The sequence below is a fragment of the Poecilia mexicana genome, unplaced genomic scaffold (genome assembly GCF_051168715.1).
Source record: "Poecilia mexicana isolate PSO_F unplaced genomic scaffold, ASM5116871v1 scaffold_12, whole genome shotgun sequence".
Taxonomy (NCBI): Eukaryota; Metazoa; Chordata; class Actinopteri; order Cyprinodontiformes; family Poeciliidae; genus Poecilia; species Poecilia mexicana.
The window spans coordinates 13,298,631-13,316,033 of NW_028263381.1; the positions used below are offsets into that span (position 1 = coordinate 13,298,631).

Here is a 17,403-nt window from a genome sequence, read left to right on the forward strand (position 1 = left end):
GGTCCAGATTTTCACTTTGTCTGATTGTACTTTGCTCCAAAACTTGCATATTTTGTCCTTGAAAGAAAATATTCACCTCTATGATTTATTTGCCAGTATATTCAGATCCTCTCAAAATATCTATTTGCACATGTGGATGCTAAAAGTAAGACAATCTGGGCGGGTTGCACAAGTGGGGCTAAATATTCATGAAAAACTTTTAAGCTGACAATAGCAACCAAACAAAGACACATTGTTTAGCAGCTTTATACTGACTACAAAGCCTTACCAACCACCTGTGTCTACAGCATAAGACCTTATTTGATTAGCACTTACTAAACAGATGCTTTTTGGAAAAGCTGTCGTTGTTGTTGCTAAGCAACTAGTGAAATATATCTGAGGAATAACACTCTTGGTAAAAGATTTGAGTAAAACTGTTTGTCCTTTTAATTTTAACTAAGTGGATGTGAAAACTGAGTCCAACTGGACCCATGCAGATGGATTTCCACGTAAGAAAAGTAGAGATGGTGGTAAAATATTTCAGATTTCTTAAAGGGTATTGTATTTTTGAGCCATGAAAACCTAGACATAATGAAACCAATCAACACAAATAAAACATATTGAGCCTTTTTATTGGTTTTAAATCAGATAAATAATTCTGAAACACACATTTATGAAATGAAACATGCATTTTGAGTTTCAGCTGCTGAAACATGTTTGTTTCAGGACAGTGATGTCCAAAGTGTCAAGATGAAATCATTCATGGATTGTAAAAAATCATTTAAAGAAACATTCAACATACAAATACAACTTTTAAATTTTGTCTGCCCATTGCTAAACTAAATATTCAATATTTTAATGCAAGTAACAAAGTAGTGTGAAAATAAATGTAGGTGCAAAACATGAAGAGGGTTTCATAAATTTGCCTTTTTAAAAGGAGTACATACAGTTTACTAATTTTTTTTTTTTTTGTGTCTATTGGTTTCTATTTTAGTCCAGAAAGTTTTTTTTCTTTGCTGAGCAACAAGAGGAGGACACGGATCAGCCTTTCTTCTAAAACATTCGCTATATTTAGGCAGATTTGATGAAGAGACGTGCCAGAATCTGCTGTTAAGAAGTCCCTGGATGTTTCTGGACCTATTTTCTATTACATTTAAATGAAAGCAAGTAACCTGGCTTATGAAAGATAAATACTTTGCATTTAACCAAACATTCTTAAAAAAGAATTTAATCTATCTGCAAAAATCGTCGTTGGCTATAAAATAAGAAAACAACATCCATCTACCTGCACATGCAAGCCAAATTTTTACTGTTCTTGAATAGCAGTCTAGGGACACACAGAATCAATTAAAGATGTTCAAATTGGTCCTGAGTTGTATTCTGAACATCTCTTGCATCGGGGAAGAAACAACCGGAACCTGAGGGACACTGGCATACCACAGCAGCGGTACCAAAATTGATTGTGGATGTTGGTTATGATGAAGAGAAGGTTTGTCTACTGATGCAGTTTGGGCATTTCTTTTAAGCCAGTGTTTGAAACTGTAACACTGGCTTGAAGTGACCTTTTAAGAGCAAATACCATTTTGTGAAAAAACTTACTACAGACTTACAGAGTGAGAGGCGTGACAGACTATGTCGTCAGAGCAAAGTTTTTTGACAGCGGCATTAAGGCATTGCAGCTAAAAGCTAATTCATACAACAACAACAAAGATGTGACCTATGACCATCATATAAAGAATAGAAACCCCTATTTGGAGAAGTGGGCGTATGCAGCAGAGTAAACAACAAGTCACAGCAGATATTTTAGAATCTATATGAGTGCTGGCGCTATTTTAGTGTTTTCAATTACAGTTTATTTCACAAGCTGTCTTTCATGGCGGTGTTTTACAGCCAGATCAGGCTTGCTGCAGCAGGTTTTAAATCCCTCTTTCAGGTCCGGGTGTGTTAAATCTCCAAGCTATTGCACTCAAGATACTTCTTCTGACCATCCCCTCCTCACTGAATAAAACAATATAAAAATGTCCATCAGTTAAAAAAAAGAAATGAGTCACGAGTAATTAGGTTAAAATCTCCATGCGGAGTTTATTAAAAAACAACATATGAGAATACAAATTACTTACTTCTCTTATCCAATCCTGTGGAACTTACAGGGAAATAATATGAATTTTGATCATTTGTTAAAATACAAACTGGAAATAAGAGACTATCATTACAATTAATTATTATAACAATGTACCTTCTCTCACCATACGGGCATAAAATGGAAGAGAAGAGGTCCAAAAATGTGAAGCATTACATAATGCTTTCATTGAAGGCCAAGCATGTTGTCAAGTTTAAATAATTTGCAGTAATAAAGCATTAAAAGTCACTGGTGTGATCCCAAACAGTAATTTCCCTCATTGTCTAAACACAGGAGCGCTCGTTGAACACTACTCTATTCAAGCAACAAGTAATATGTATGACACTGCTGTCAAATAATAAAGGTTGTCCTGTTACTATAGTTACCAAGACACGTTTCTAAGAAAAAACTGTAATAAATCATCTCTTGCATACTTTGCTTTGATTCAGTATTGACATTGTGCAAAATGCCACCTGAAAGTACTCATGTTATATCCAAACTGTGTAGGAAAGGATTAAGAAAACACGAAATTTCTGAAGGCTCATGTACATTCTCCCATAAGTTCTTATTGTGAATCATTTGATTTAAATATAAAAGAATACGAAACAGTGCAAACCCACGACGACTGAGTAGTATTAGTAGTAGCATCACGCCTCTGTATAGATGCTGGGGACCTTGCTTGAGCTGTGGTCCACCATGCAGAAGTAATCCCCGCCATGCAACTCTTGAGCAGCAGAGGCGTCTTGAATTTGAACATGGACGTCAAAACCTGCAACAGATTGCAAGCAGAAACACAGCGATCTACGTATGCAGTGTGAGAAAGAAGAACGTCAAAAAGCAATAAAGTACTTGTCCTTGACTGCTTTCTACAATGCACTTTAAGCATTTCAAAAGGCTATTTGTGAGGAAGTCCAGCCATGGTGATAATTGACTACCGCAGCAAAGCCTGCTTCTATAAGCATTACCATAAATACGGGAACTGGAGGAATTTTTCTTCAGGGTGAAGGAGAAAATTCCACCTTTTTTATTCACGCTGCTTTTAAACATCAAACATTTGATCTCAGAGAACCTCGTCAGGATCTCTGTGGCTGCCGAGTCTGAGCAGGAACATGTTTTATTTAAAGGTGACATGCATTTGAAAGGTACTTGATTATGACTGAAAAGAAACGATATCAGCTGCTAATGCTTATTATAAAGACACAGCACAGCTGAAAAGTGATTGACAAATTATGCAAACCTTTGTACAGTGCCTTACAAGTATTCAAAGTCACATCCGCAAACTTCTATGCACATAGTTTGAATTTCATGTGATAGACCATCACCAAATAGAGAATAACAATTAAGCCGGAGGAAAATGATCCACAGTTTTCACATTTTTTTCTCAGAAAAATATCTGAACTGTACCATATTTCTACTATATCTAGTCGGCACAGTTTTAATGCAATTGCAGACATAACCCCAAAGGTTCGGAGTCGGAAAGTTTTGCTTTTTGTTCCCAGAGTAAGATGCTGACATTACCATGTTTCACTGTGGGGACAGTGTTTTAAGGGTGATGCGCGTTGTTCATTTACAAAGTCATTTGTATGAAGGCCAGAAAGCTATTTTTTGTATAACCAAAGCACCTTCTTTCACATACAAGTCATAACAGGACTTTGTTCCTGCCACTTTTCCATAAAGGCCAGTTATGTACAGTCCGTGGTTTATAATGCAACGTCAAGATGTCCTATCATCTGAACTGTGAAACACTGCAGCTCCTCAAGAGATACCACTGGCCTCTCCTAAGATTAATCTCCACTTTGCTTGACCTCTCTGTTTGAAATGGATGGTCATGCCTTTGTAAGTCTGCTATACTTTATGCAGCTTTATTCTTTACCCGTCTGATGTGTTCTGTGATCTTCAATGTGCTATACGTTTACAAATGTTCTCTGAACAAACTACGGAGGGCTTCATAGGTAAACTGTATTTATGAAATTATACACATGTGGATAAATAAGGGTCACTTCAGCAGGCAACTGGTTGTACTCAATTATTTATTTAGTGGCGTCAAAGTAAGTGGAAGTGAACACAAATAATGCTAATTTTTTCGACATTATTGTGACAAAATGGGACAAAAGGAGATGTGAATACTTTTGCAGGACACTTTAAACAGGCTCTTTAGATATTTTGAGTGTGTGTATTGAATTTTTTTTTTTTAATTTTTAGACTAGGAGTACCTGGGCTCTGATCCACCACATCAGGAGGCTGGCCAAGTTGCTTCAGATCACAGTTGTTCAGCAGCATCGGTCCGCTGGGAGGAAGAGGGTGGCAGGTGGAGGAGGAAGGCCCGGAGGAGTCCCTGGAGATCAGCTCATCAACAAACCTGAAGTATTTCAAGCTTTAGTAAATACTAATTCTCATTGAGAATAAACATTTCTCACACACACACACAACTTTGAATATATTTCAAACCTCTCCAGTTGGTCATTATTATAAGGAAATATTATCAAATACAATATTATATGTAGAAATTTGGATTTAAATGATCATAGTTTTATATATGGTAAAACTGTATCAACTTCTGGAGAAACAGTACAGCTCTTAAAGCTAATATTAACATTCAGCAAGGTATGTAAAGGGCCAAAAATGCCACATTTTTGTGAAAAAACATCATTCAATATTCAGGATATGACATAAAAGAAATGCATGAAAAATAAATACAATAATCTGTCAATCAATTAATTCCACAAATAGAAAATAATCTATTACAATCCAAAATTATAATTAATATTGTGTGTTAAGATCATATATAATCATTTCATATTTTCTGTGAAGTAAATCCGTCATTAGTTCATTTAAGCTGCCACCAAAGCACAACAAAGAGACCCCAAAATCTGATTGTTGCACAGCAACTTCATTATTTGTCCTGCCCAGTTACTTTGATTAGCTAGGCTGAAAGATAAAAAAAAAGTAAATCATATCCTGCAACACATGAATTTTGAGTAATTTCATACATTATATTTCTATTAATTGTTTCTACTTGATAGGTTATTCAAATTTAAGATGTATTTTCTAAACTTTGGTAGATAAGCACGTCTGTCTTTCGGTGTATTTTCATATTTGCAAACTCCAGTCAACACACATCTAATGCTTGCGAACAGCTTTGAGAATTTGTTTTAGTGCATTTGATAAACTGGTGGCACAAAACGTGACTGCTGCAAGATTTTCCCTACACAGTGTTCAAGAGAAAATGTATCTAAAAAGAAAACCCTCTCTGCTTTTTAGTGTCGAAATGCACTTTATCTGATACAAACTCTTACTCCATTTCTTCACTTTACTTTTAGCAGAAAGGTTAGCCTGGAAAATTAAAATGTACATATGTGTTAAGCACTAATGAAAAATCAGGCATTACTTTAAGATAAATCAGTATTGCTTAACATGACACAGTAGCTGGTATTAATTTTTCAAGGCTACATGCAAATTAGATGAATTTTAAGGTAAAGTTTTAGACAAAACACCGACTGAGAAACAAACACTATCAGATGAAAAAAAAGAAAACAAATAAAAAAAATCCAACAACGATTTTTCAACTGATTTAACAACTAAAAGAGTAATTACAGCCTTCGCTCGTTGGAGCATAGATGGCATTTTCTAGATTTTATGATTCACTCATGGAATTCCCCGGCAGCTCTTGGTGGTGGCTATAGCATCCATTGATGCGAGCGGTTGAGACCAATGAGGCAAGGCGAGGTCTGCTCTCACAAGCCGATTGTCTGCTCGGATGTCCCGCAGGGAAAGCTTTGGCCCACTGCTGTCCTGAGAACAATCCGAACCATTGAGGAGCCGTAAGCATCTGGCTTCTCATGAGGACAAAAAAAAAAAAAAAAATCCTTCATTAGGTTCTTTGAAGAGAAGAGTGACTGAAGAGGCATTTTACCCAGGTTGAAAAGTGAATAATGTTTGTGGCCATTAAATGTGAAAAGCTTTTTCTTGTAGCATCCACTGCACATACTCGCAAAAAAGCAAAAGCACAAACAGTAATTTAATTGTTGGGTGGCGGCTCCTGTTCTTGATGTTTTGTTGCAACTGTCTTTTACTCAAAGTTACTCTTAATTAAATGTGTGCATTGTGTGGATTGTAGTTTGTTGAAACGCATACATGTTTTGAATGTCTATTTAAAACAAGCTGGACTCGAACACGAGACCTTGTTTCTCGATACGATGAACGTGCATCAAGGTGAAATGAAATGAAAAAAATAAGGAAATCCTTTTTTTTTCTTTTAATGCAAGAACAAATAAGTGGATGTTTGCAAAAACTGATTATTTTAATCAAGTGTTTGGAGCCTTGACACCATGGCAACCATTGTTTGAGTGGTTTACTCCCTCTTGGTGAAAACGTAGCAAGCTATTTTGCTAACTTCTCATCATAAAAGCAAGAATTAGCTTTGAAATGCGTTTCTGACAGATTTAAGGTTTAACTGAGAGACTTACCAGTACTTTCAGAAATGACTGAAATGTAATGAATATAACAATGATAAAAATAACTATAATTGTTAATTACCTATAGTCATCTGGCATGGAGAACATCTGAGTCAATTGGGGACTGTGATAAGAATCCTGTCCTTGTGTTGCACCTGAGGAACAGGAATTACAGACACCCCAGGACTGTAATTTTTTTTATATTTCTCATATTAAATGCATTTATGCGAACATGCAGAACTTTGACGTACAGCAGTATGTCTCATGAGACGCACCAAGAGCTGGGTTCAAGCTGTTGTCTAGCCTTGCCGGCGGGGAAATGTCGGGATGTAGAGGGTGAATGGTCAGACAGTCGGCCAGTGTGTCTTGGGCTGCATCGGTGGAAGATTTCATCTACAGAAACGACACAAAAGGCTGAACATAAACAAATACGGACAGCAGAGACACTGACAGAAAGTTCACTACATCACTATCGTTCCATTTGTGTTCTAACGTTACATATATCATTTACAATTTTCCACGACTTCTGTAAATAATACCGCTGATAACAGTCATTAAAAGGGTTCACGCCCCCTCCTGTAAGATTATCTGCCAGTCAGCTGTCTGCATTGGCAAAATCATTCCAGCTGCTGAAATGTAGTAGCTAAGGTAATCACATCTCTTTATTAAGCATCACAGACTTGAAGACACCAAAAAAAGTTCTTAAATGTTACTTGCTACACAAAGTTTTCTATTGTCTACCAGAAGATGTTTTACTCCGAAAACCCATTTATTGCATATTCATTTTTATATTATTTAATTACTAATTAATGAAAAATGTGTTCATCAGATCTAGCAAGAATCCAGAAGAATAAGGTTAGGACAATCTAAAAAGCATCCACAAAGATTCACACTTTTGTGATAAACATGTAAATTTCCATAGAACATGTTGGAATTTTCTTTGACCATTTCTTGAATCTCTATGTATGAAAGTCAATACATGTATTTTTTACTCTATGCTTTCAGCAAACACTAAATTTATTTGTGCAGAAGACAATAAAAAAATTTAATATCACAGATTTTATTTAGAAACATCTTTGAAATTAGCTAACTTACATTTAAACAAATAGAAAAATGTATCTCCGCAATTCCTCGTGATTTTTGTTAGCATCTTCGATGACACACACCTCAAAATTAAAAAACCTTTCCTCACTAACATGCAAAAATCCTAATAGCAAAATTGCACTACTGTAAAGTGCAACTCTTAATGGAGTGGCTCTCAGTGGGAAAACACTAAGACAAACAACATTACTCAGTAATTTTGTGAGACCCTTTTCTGCCTCTGTTAACCTAAGTGTGCATAAATTGACAAACTTGGCTGCAAGTCATTTCCATCTAACCGCATGCACACCTTTAATTAAAGATAATGATCATCTGTGTACAGTTAAGTTACAGAGGTAAGTGAGTGGGATGAAAAGCCTGTCACAGAGCTAATTAGGACGAAGGAAAGCACAATGAAATGAAATGTGTCACGTTCTGTATGTAAGAGAGGTTTATTTCATGTTCACGGCTGTCATGCTACCAAAGTGAAACTCGTTTCTTCAGCTTAGCTTCAGACAGCAAATTCCTGAGATCCTCTACAAAAACAGCCCAAGGATTTTCATTCAGTGATCACAGCGTTTGAATTCCCTGTCCTTCTACTGCTTATATGATCCGTCAGAAAAAAAACATCTCCTTTATTCTGTTATATTAGCATTGGGGTACTCACCTTCTTCCGTAACTGCCGCTCTTTGGTAGAATGAGACTTCATGTGTTTCCTCAATGAACTGGGGTCAGTGTAGCGTTTTGCACAGCCAGGCACCTGGCAGGCATATGGCTTCTGCACAACCACAGACACATAAACCCAGACGGTGAACGCATACTGATCCAAAGAATCAAAACAACATCTCTAATTATACCGTGTGATTGTGATGAGGCACCACTGACTGTGTCCAGGTGTGTTCGCTGGTGTTTAGCTCTGTCGCTCGAGTTGCTGAAAGCCTTGTGGCACCCTGGGTGCTGACACAGATAGGGTTTCTCCCCTGTGTGGCTGCGCAGGTGAATCTTCAGGTTTTCAAGTCGAGAAAAAGCCTTGCTGCAGCCTTCAAACTGTGACAGTGTGAACATAAAATGTGGTTAAAATTAGTCCTGCTTATAGACCGGCAGCTTGTAAAAAGCAAAGATTTGAAACAAGTCTCATTAAAATGACAGGTGTTAAAAAAATGAGGCCTAAATTGTAAAATGCAAAGTTTTCGGAAAAAAGTCACTTATGGTTCCTTGCACAAGTATTCACACATGCTAACACCCTTTGTTTCATCAGATTAGAACCACAAGCAACATATTTTGTTAGAAGTTCACGTGAGTGAACATGGACATGCAACCTGAGGCTCTGGATTGGGTTGCTCTGTTTTTTTAAATTTTTTTTATGAAAATCAGCATAGACGTTGTTCACTTGATGGAAAAACGTCTACGCTAATAGGCTATGGGATTTGATTTTGTTGTCTTTCCATGTTGCTGTTCTGAATAATTAATCATAATTTCAGTTTGCACTTTCATTTTTACGTTTTTTTTCCCCAGGTTTTATGAATATGGAAAACACTAATTTGGCCTTGTTTTCCTTTATTCCTTGTAAAAATGTAAATGTTTTCTCCATGTTTAAATTTAAAAAATAATTACTTTTATTATGATTTTACAATGAAACTGCGTTTTTACAGTACACTTGTGAAAATAAATCCATGGTTAAGAAGCTTTGGTACCTCTAGACATGTTGTACCTTGCTTTGTACAAGGACAAAATGACTTTTTGGACTAAAAAATGTTTCCAAAATCTATGAAAGACCAACACAAATCGTCCATAAATGAGATGTGAAGAGATACAAGATCAACCCCTTTTGAACTGATACCCCCAAATACAATTTAGATCAGTTAATCTCATTATAAATGCAGGTGTTATGTGAAAGCCACAGAGGTTAGATAACACAATACTTAGCAAGGCACAGTAGTGTTAGGAGGCATCTGCAGTATTGTTGCCACACATGTACAGCTAAACCCCACATTTTTAATCCCTTCTGACAGGATCAGATTTAATTAATTAATTTTTTTCTGACTAGAAGTAATGATAAGTTTTTGTAGCGGCTAACTCAGCAAATAATATAAATCTAAATCAGTTTGGAAGCAGTGATAATTTAAGGCTTTTACTGCTTGTTTTTACAGTGATAGGTTTCAGCTCAATGTTTCAATATTCTTAAGTGGCAAATTTGCTTACAAAGAACTTATTTCAGAGTTTAGATTTTACCAAAGTCAAATCTGACCCAAACTTTTCACGTTTGCAGTGTGACCAGCAGGGGTCAGTGTTTAAACATGCATAACCACAGCTGCATTTTATCAACCATACATCTTACATCACCTTGACAGCATTTGGCAGCTACGAATTATGAATAAATAAACAGCAATGTTTAGTTAGTAAGCTAATAAGTATTAATGTTTTCTGTAAGACTGATAAGTACTTTAATGAATCACAGCACCATACAGAAGGTCTTATGTGGGCAGATAGTGTCTGGCGTTTGAGGAAAATATTAATACCAAGTCTAATTCCAGTCAACATAAGTGGTTACCTCATCATGTGACCAATGACTTCATCCCTGAAACATGCAAACCATTCAGAGCCTTTTCTCCTAAGTCCAGAGTCATGCTGCCCTCTTCCTGGGGGGTTGGAAGGGGTGGTTTGTGATGGGAATCTTTTTTCTTTTTTTTGTCCTAATGAAGCTTCATGGTCAAGGAGCATGTCTGATATTGTTATTCTTTCTCCAGGACTGGATTCCACACATTCTTCTATCTCTTGGTCATAACTGCCAGAAATAAATACACTTTTTTTTCCCTCACAGAATGAGAAATTCTTGCCGTTCTTTCTTAACATAACAGTGATTTTTGACTGGAAAAAAAAAAGAATCAAACAAGCCAATCTTGCTTTTGCAATCAATTGCAAAAAACTGATTTTCGCCTCAATTCCAGGAAAGGTATTTACATGGTCCAATCATAAGGTTTGTAAAAAAAAGGTTCAGGGAGAATTCCAAACATTTGGTGGAAGTGGAAATTAATTTGGAAACATGAAACAGAAAAGAGAGAAAATATGTAAAACGTTTCACACATCTCTTATTTAGGAGAGAAATCTTAGTTCATGTCTATTTCTAATAGCAGGCCTTGCACTAGTGGCTGAATTAGGGCAATACAACAATAGGAAAAAGACACCTGCCTGAACCAATGCAAACAAAGATAAATAGCCTCTCAACACCAAAAATAGACTGAACTAACTTAAAACTAAAACCCTGGCAGCAATCCAGCCAAGTCTAGAGGTAGATAGCTGTGTTACTCCCTCTCCGCTTCTCTGAGTCACAAAGCTCTCCTGAGGAGGGCTTTTTGCTGTGCCACAAGGGATGTTTAGGATTGAAAAGAAAGCAGTGTGGCTCCTCAGTCTCACAGCCAACTTCTGACAGATCCTGGCAGGTACTCACGCCCCAGCTGAACAATGACAGCTGCAATCTGTGCCAGCAGACTCTGTCTGGTGCCCGGTTCAGCTCTGAGGTCACTTCGCTATTCTACACCCTGTTAGGCTAAATTTTTTGTGCCTTTTTTTAATCTTTCTGTTTGTGAAACCCTTTTAACTACACATACTTTCTAGGTATTAGGTAATACTAGAAACTTCAAATATCTTTTACAATTTCTCAAGATAAAATTGGAAGGCCTCTGGGGATTTCATCATCTGAAACACTGACCCACAGGCAGGGTGCAACAGAAAAGATGCTAACAGTTACTGAACAAAAACGCATCAAGGGGCTTGTCATCAAAGCGCCGTTTCCGAGGCGATATCAATGATCGCATAGATGGTATTCTTGGATCTGCTGTTTCTCCGAGCTTGTCAGTGTCAATTTATTTACAGAGCACATTTAAAACCTCGCTGGGTGGAGAATAAAATGAGAAAAAAAGGAAAGATTAAATGTAAATTGAAATACAACAAACAATGTCAGGGGCAAATTAATCATGGGAAGCTTTCTGTGAGGTATTAGCTCACACTCTGCGGAAGCACAAAGTCTTACAAAGTATTTTTAGTCTAGTTTCTAGTGCAAATATCTTGGTACACTTGAAATAAGACAAAACTAACTCACATTAAAGTTTTCAGTAAGATACAGAGGGTTGTTTTAAGTCATCACACTTACAACAAGATATTATTTCCATAAGTGAAAATAATATCTTCACTTATATTATAAGTGAAGATACTTTGGTACCAGTACCACTGTACAGTATTGTACCAGTACAGTACCAAAGTACTGTACTAGTACAGTAGTACTAGTACTTTATATATATATATATATATTTACATATTTACAAGTTGTCTAAAATTCACATTTACCCTCACAGTGATGAGCATACCTGTAAAACTATTGTTGCTTAGGTTACCTAAAACAAACTGGTGAGTAACGGTTGTATTTTTAAAAAGAAACTGTTTAATAATTGTTGACCAGATTGTGGGATAACAGTACAAGTCTTAGCCTGCCCCATATGTCCGCTGTGAAACAAGAGCTACTTCAATGTTGTGATGGTGGCACAATGTGCCTCATACACCATACTACAGCTTATGTAGCTGTCATCTATTTACTTAAAGAAAAATACATATTTCTACTTTTTAAAATATTTTATCTTCTTAAAAATAAATTTTACTCATAAGGAAAAAATGTCTAAGACATGCAAACTGCTTCAAAATGTTTAAAAAAAAGCAAATGACTGTGGGTAGCCTGCGTAAAAGCTTTTCTTTTCCTGCTTAGGTGTTTTCTGGAGAAACAACTACAGGTTCTAATTCTCCTTTTGGCAATAAGCTGCTGCCATAAATGTTTCATCACCGAATGATTAAAGGGAGCCATCCAACAACGGCAGCCGCCATGGCAACAGAGCCAGTTTCAACTAATAAGTGAGTATTTTGGAGCAGAAGGTCGACTGCAGGTATGCATGATGTTAATATTTAACTTGTTAAAAGCATCAATGTACTAAACCGTGTTTAGCTGATGACTTGTTAATTACTCATCCAAGTCAGAAGTAGGAGTGAGGAAAAGACAACACATTCTAGGCATATATGTGTCTAAGAAATAAACTGGTTCCACCGTTGTGTGTGCTAAACAACCTTTATGACACAAAGAGACATTTTTTATGCTGACAAAATTTGTCTAGAGATGCAAAACCTGCATGATTTTTTGTTTCTCATGTCTTGTTCTATTATTTACAGTAATTAGGATGTAATTAAATGCACTAATTGCTGTGCTTAGTTGAAAGGGATTTGTTAAATGCATGCATGCTATCTAAACTTTAGAAATGAAAATATTTTCTCTGTTTAATTTTATTTTTTGCTACCAGTGTGAGTATGGTTTCAAGCTTGTGGCATAACATAGAAATGTAAACTTTTAATTTCCACATTTTGAAGACAAAATTTGTATGCATTTTTAAAAAATATTTTCATTTAGGAGTAGTACTGACAAAGCTATGACATTAAACAATGTTATCAAAGATTTACACTTAGACTGCACTTTAAATTCCATACTAAAAGCAACATGTCTTGGTATTATTGGATCTCAGTGTTGTGCTTAGCAAAGCTGATCATAACATACTGACTCAGTTTGTATTTACATTTCACATTATTATTTTTTAATGTAAACTTTGCCTTTACCATTTTATGTTTTTTTTTTGTATTTTAATACAACTTTTGAAGCAATTTTTTTCCTGTAGAAAACTTTTAATTACCTTATGCATCGATGGTGCAATGTAAAAAAAAAAGAAGAAGAAAAAGCTTGCCATGTTTTATCTCCCCATCTGAAACATTTTAAAATAAACTATCTCTGTTGCCAAAGGGGCATCACCTTCCCAGGACAGCAGCCAAGCTTTTCGGGCTCAGTCCTGGCAAACCCTTTGGATGCAGACAACCACAATAGCTTGCAGAGGCCCAGTGGGTATTGCCAGAGCTGCAGTGCAAGGCCTCTTTTGTGCTTATTTAATAACTATATAATTGAGTTAACTCCCATGCCAATTATCACAGAGCTCTGCTAATTGCCCCGTGGCTTAAGTTAGAATCGGACTGGCTATATTTTAAATGAAGACCTTTCCCAAATGTCATTTCACATGAGGGTAGTCACCCTAATAATGATTTTTTTTTTGGCAGCCTTCAAATAGACACTGTAGCGTTAATTTGCTCATAGTGAAGCGAATTTAGTGAGGTCCGCCATTTATCATGCTTCTGGGTTGTCGGCATTCAGTTATGTCGTTTCACAGAGGAGCAAAACCTTTTCAGCTGATTGAGTGTTTTCAGACAACAATCAGAAACAAGGAGAATGCAGGAGTGATTTCAGCAGAATGAGATGCAAGAGAAAGATATGTGAGGTATACCGAGCATTTGTTGGGTTTCTCTCCGGAGTGGACCCTCATATGGATAAGAAGCTTGTATCTGGCATTGAATGGCTTAAAGTTTCGTGGACAGCCAACCCAATAGCACGTGAAGTCCTCTGCCTTTTGCTGGTCCACGTGCAGCTTCTCTATGTGCCTTACCAGCTCCTCCTTTTGGTCGTAAACTGCAGTGCAATCCAGCCACCTGCAGCAGTGGGTGCCGCAGTCCTCCGCCTCCCCTTCCTCCTCCTCCAGCATGGGAATCTGTGGTAAAAAGCTGACTCCGTGCCTGTGTGGAAACATGGGAGCTTGCATGGCAGTGTTCTGAGACTGGGCCTTCATTTTGCAGTGGTATCTGGGAGGGTTTATGTGATGAAGCGAGTGGTAAGGGGGAGGAGGCCCATGTGGAACGGCGGCTTCTTGGACCCTCGTCAACGACGCTGGCTCTGGCTGCAACGGTGGTAGAATGCAGTTAGACATTTGGCTGCAACTCTCTGAAGTCTTTTCCAGGAACCCTTCTTCATGTGAAAGGCACTGCGGCCCCACCATCATGTTAGCCATCTGGTTCTCCAGGCCCCCTCCCTCGTCAAGCACCTGCATACGGCCACACTCTGACAGCTGGGTTAATGCTTGGGTAGGGCCCGGCACGCTGCATGGATGGTGGTGGGGTATGCAGCGACCTTTCACCCCTAAGAAATGACCATATCCGTCAGAGTGAACAGGAGACAGGGTGAGATGGGATGACGGAGAGCTGCGAGAACCGTTGATGTAAGCCACAAGCGACGTGGGCGAGGTCCGTATAATGCTGTTAAAGTCAATCCCCATGACGTCTGACAACGGCGACGTGGAAAGCGCTCTCTTCTTCGCATGAGATTGCCTCGGGCTTCCAGCCTCAGCAGCAAAAAGATACGAGGGCAGGGAGGTAGAGGTGCTCGTTTCTCCTGACACGGTGGTGCCCGACATGGCCGTGCCGGGGGAGAGGCTGAGTTGTTCACCGCCCTCACCGGCTTGGGCGCAGCTCTGAGGTAGTCCCACGGGGGGAAGCACACGGTAGCCATATGCCCAGTCCTGTTTGCCACTAAACACGGACTGGGTTTCAAACAGGCTGAGGGTGGTGGACGCCAGGGATTCTCTGGAAAATAAGGACCTGAAAAAGATTCCTGTTTGCTTTAGAAATAATATCAAATCTTATGAGGGCCTCATACAAATGGCATAACACTGAAATATCGCTCACCTGGCATCGTTGTGAGAAAATGGCACACTGTGAGAGGACGGAGGCCGAAGTCTCGCAGGAAATGTTGGCACTGAGAAAGCACTTATAGGACTGCTGGTCACTGTTAGATTAACACCCGCTGCTGGACCAGAGGCATCAAAAGTGGATCCAGACGCTGCAAAATCAGCTGGAGACAATCCAGAACTTTAAAAAATAACCTGGGTTGTACTGCACTAGAGCATATAAGTTATGGGGACAAAATTAGATAAAAACCAAACTCAAAAGCACTTAGCCATCAGCAGATTTTAACTGTGCAGCTATGAGCTATGATATAACTGTGAACCACACTGGAAATTATAGGTCTTCAGTGCTCTTTGAATAGCATGCATTGGATCTAGTCTATTTTATTCTAATGCCCCTAAATACAAAGAGCACACAGATCAGGGATGAAGCTGCAGAGACGCTTTTAGAAGCTTTGAAAAAGACATGGCTATTATTCTAAAGCAGATCATTGTTCCAAAAAGTCCCCTTGTAACTCCAGAGTAGCTGTAGCGATGCTCAGCTCAGGTGGATGAAGCTGTAGACAGGTCTAAGTTGAGTAAAAGAAGTTACTCTATTTAGAGGAGAACATTGAACTTTTAGTGCTCTGTAAAAAAAAAAAAAAAAAACATATGGGTGACGGAAAACAAATACTCCACATCACCCTGAAACAGCGCAGAGACATGGAGCGTGTCCAGTGTTAGCAGGAATATTTTATTTATTCAAATAAAAACACACAAAACCCCAATAAGATGCAGGGTAAGAAAATGTGAGAAGTTTAATGAGTTTGAATACTTTTGTAAGACAGTGAAAAGCTTTAAAATGCTGTTTTAGAAAATACAGTAACACCTAGATTTTACTCACACAAGCATTTTTGCAAGACATTTTCATCCTTTAAGTTTTGTCTTTTACCTTTGACACTGTAGATAGAAGAGTTTAGGAGTTTTGCGTTCCTGGCAGTTGTCTTAGTTGTGTTCTGAAGTGGAAAAGCGGGTATTTGCTCTGGGTTCCTGGGTGGCACCGTTAAATTTTTCCCGTTGGTCAACACTTTCCTGCGGAGGCTCAGGTTAGGGAGGACAACATGGCCCTCATTTTGGTTTCCAAATGCTAAAGAATGGATGCTTCTGCCTTTTGCTTTCTCCGTTCTGCCTGTGGACGACCTAAGTCCGGCTTGTTGAGGTGAGGAAGACACGGGTATCCCGATGGTCTGGGACTGGTGGCCTCTGATTGTATTCAGCGATGGAGGGATGCTGCAGGGAGACACCAGGAGCTGGCAACCTTTTCCACTCATGGTTGAGGCAGATTCTGCAAAGGATCTGCGCTCATGAAGAACTCTTATTCCCACAGCTGTGTCTTGTGAAGATGGTTTTGTATCAAAGATGGGCGTCCAAGGGTAATGCCTTCAAATATACAAAAAAGTTTAAAGAAATAATCTCAAAAAGGACAAATAAATCAAAAATTGAGTATACACAATAAATCCTTTCAGTATGTAAATAAAAATAAGAAATGTTCGTAGTCTTAAAAAGTCTTGAAAATGATGCAATTTAGTTTTAATCACTTTCCAAATCTGGATGATTGATCACTTTGATTTTATTAAAATTGCTAACTCATAAACACTATCTTCTGAACTGAAAAAGGAGCCGTCGTATCCTTAAGGTTTTAAACCAACTCAGTGTTGTAATCTTCAGGACTTTTTTGTCTCATTTTGGAATTTGTCCCTCTGTAATTTTCTTATTTTGCTCATTCAATTCTTCTGTTATTGATCTGTCATATTAAATTTCTGCTCAGAGTTGCAGTTTTTGGTTTTGGTTGTTTTGCGTTGATCCGAGTTCCTGGTTTATTTTAGAACTGCTCCATAAACTCTATGAATTCAGTTTTGGTTTCCCGACGCTTCTGTTTCTAAATGTCTCATTTCGTTTGAATTTGGATTAATACTTTAATCAAACCTGTTCGTTGGGTCTCATGCATTGCACTGTGTTCTGGTTTCAGTGATTTTGCTTCCCTGTGTGTTCCATCTGCCACTTCTCCTTCTTCCAGGTTCAACATCAGCTACTTGCCTTCCCACACAGTTGCACCCTGTTTATAATCAACCACCTGCTCCCGGATTAGTAATCACACTTTGTGGTGACTGTAGGTTTTCACCATGTTCTTGAAGTTTCA

General features: G+C 38.0%; 1 protein-coding gene across 3 annotated transcripts; it reads right to left on the reverse strand.

The window, feature by feature from the left end:
• Positions 1–2,036: 2,036 nt before the first annotated feature.
• Positions 2,037–16,605, reverse strand: glis3 (GLIS family zinc finger 3). Of its 3 annotated transcripts, none has more exons than XM_088010943.1 (9): positions 16,156–16,605; positions 15,226–15,391; positions 13,995–15,138; positions 8,518–8,679; positions 8,300–8,410; positions 6,828–6,945; positions 6,635–6,707; positions 4,312–4,385; positions 2,037–2,867 (listed from the first exon to the last, which is right to left on the reverse strand). In XM_088010943.1, the coding sequence occupies exons 1-9, from the start codon at positions 16,532–16,534 to the stop codon at positions 2,746–2,748; spliced, it is 2,349 nt and encodes a 782-aa protein (XP_087867069.1). In that variant the 5' UTR covers positions 16,535–16,605; the 3' UTR covers positions 2,037–2,745. The 3 variants fall into 3 exon arrangements, with proteins under 3 accessions (XP_087867069.1, XP_087867068.1, XP_087867067.1); XM_088010942.1 differs by having other exon boundaries at positions 4,312–4,457; positions 16,156–16,598; XM_088010941.1 differs by having other exon boundaries at positions 4,312–4,457; positions 6,804–6,945; positions 16,156–16,597.
• Between the last annotated feature and the right edge of the window lie 798 nt (positions 16,606–17,403).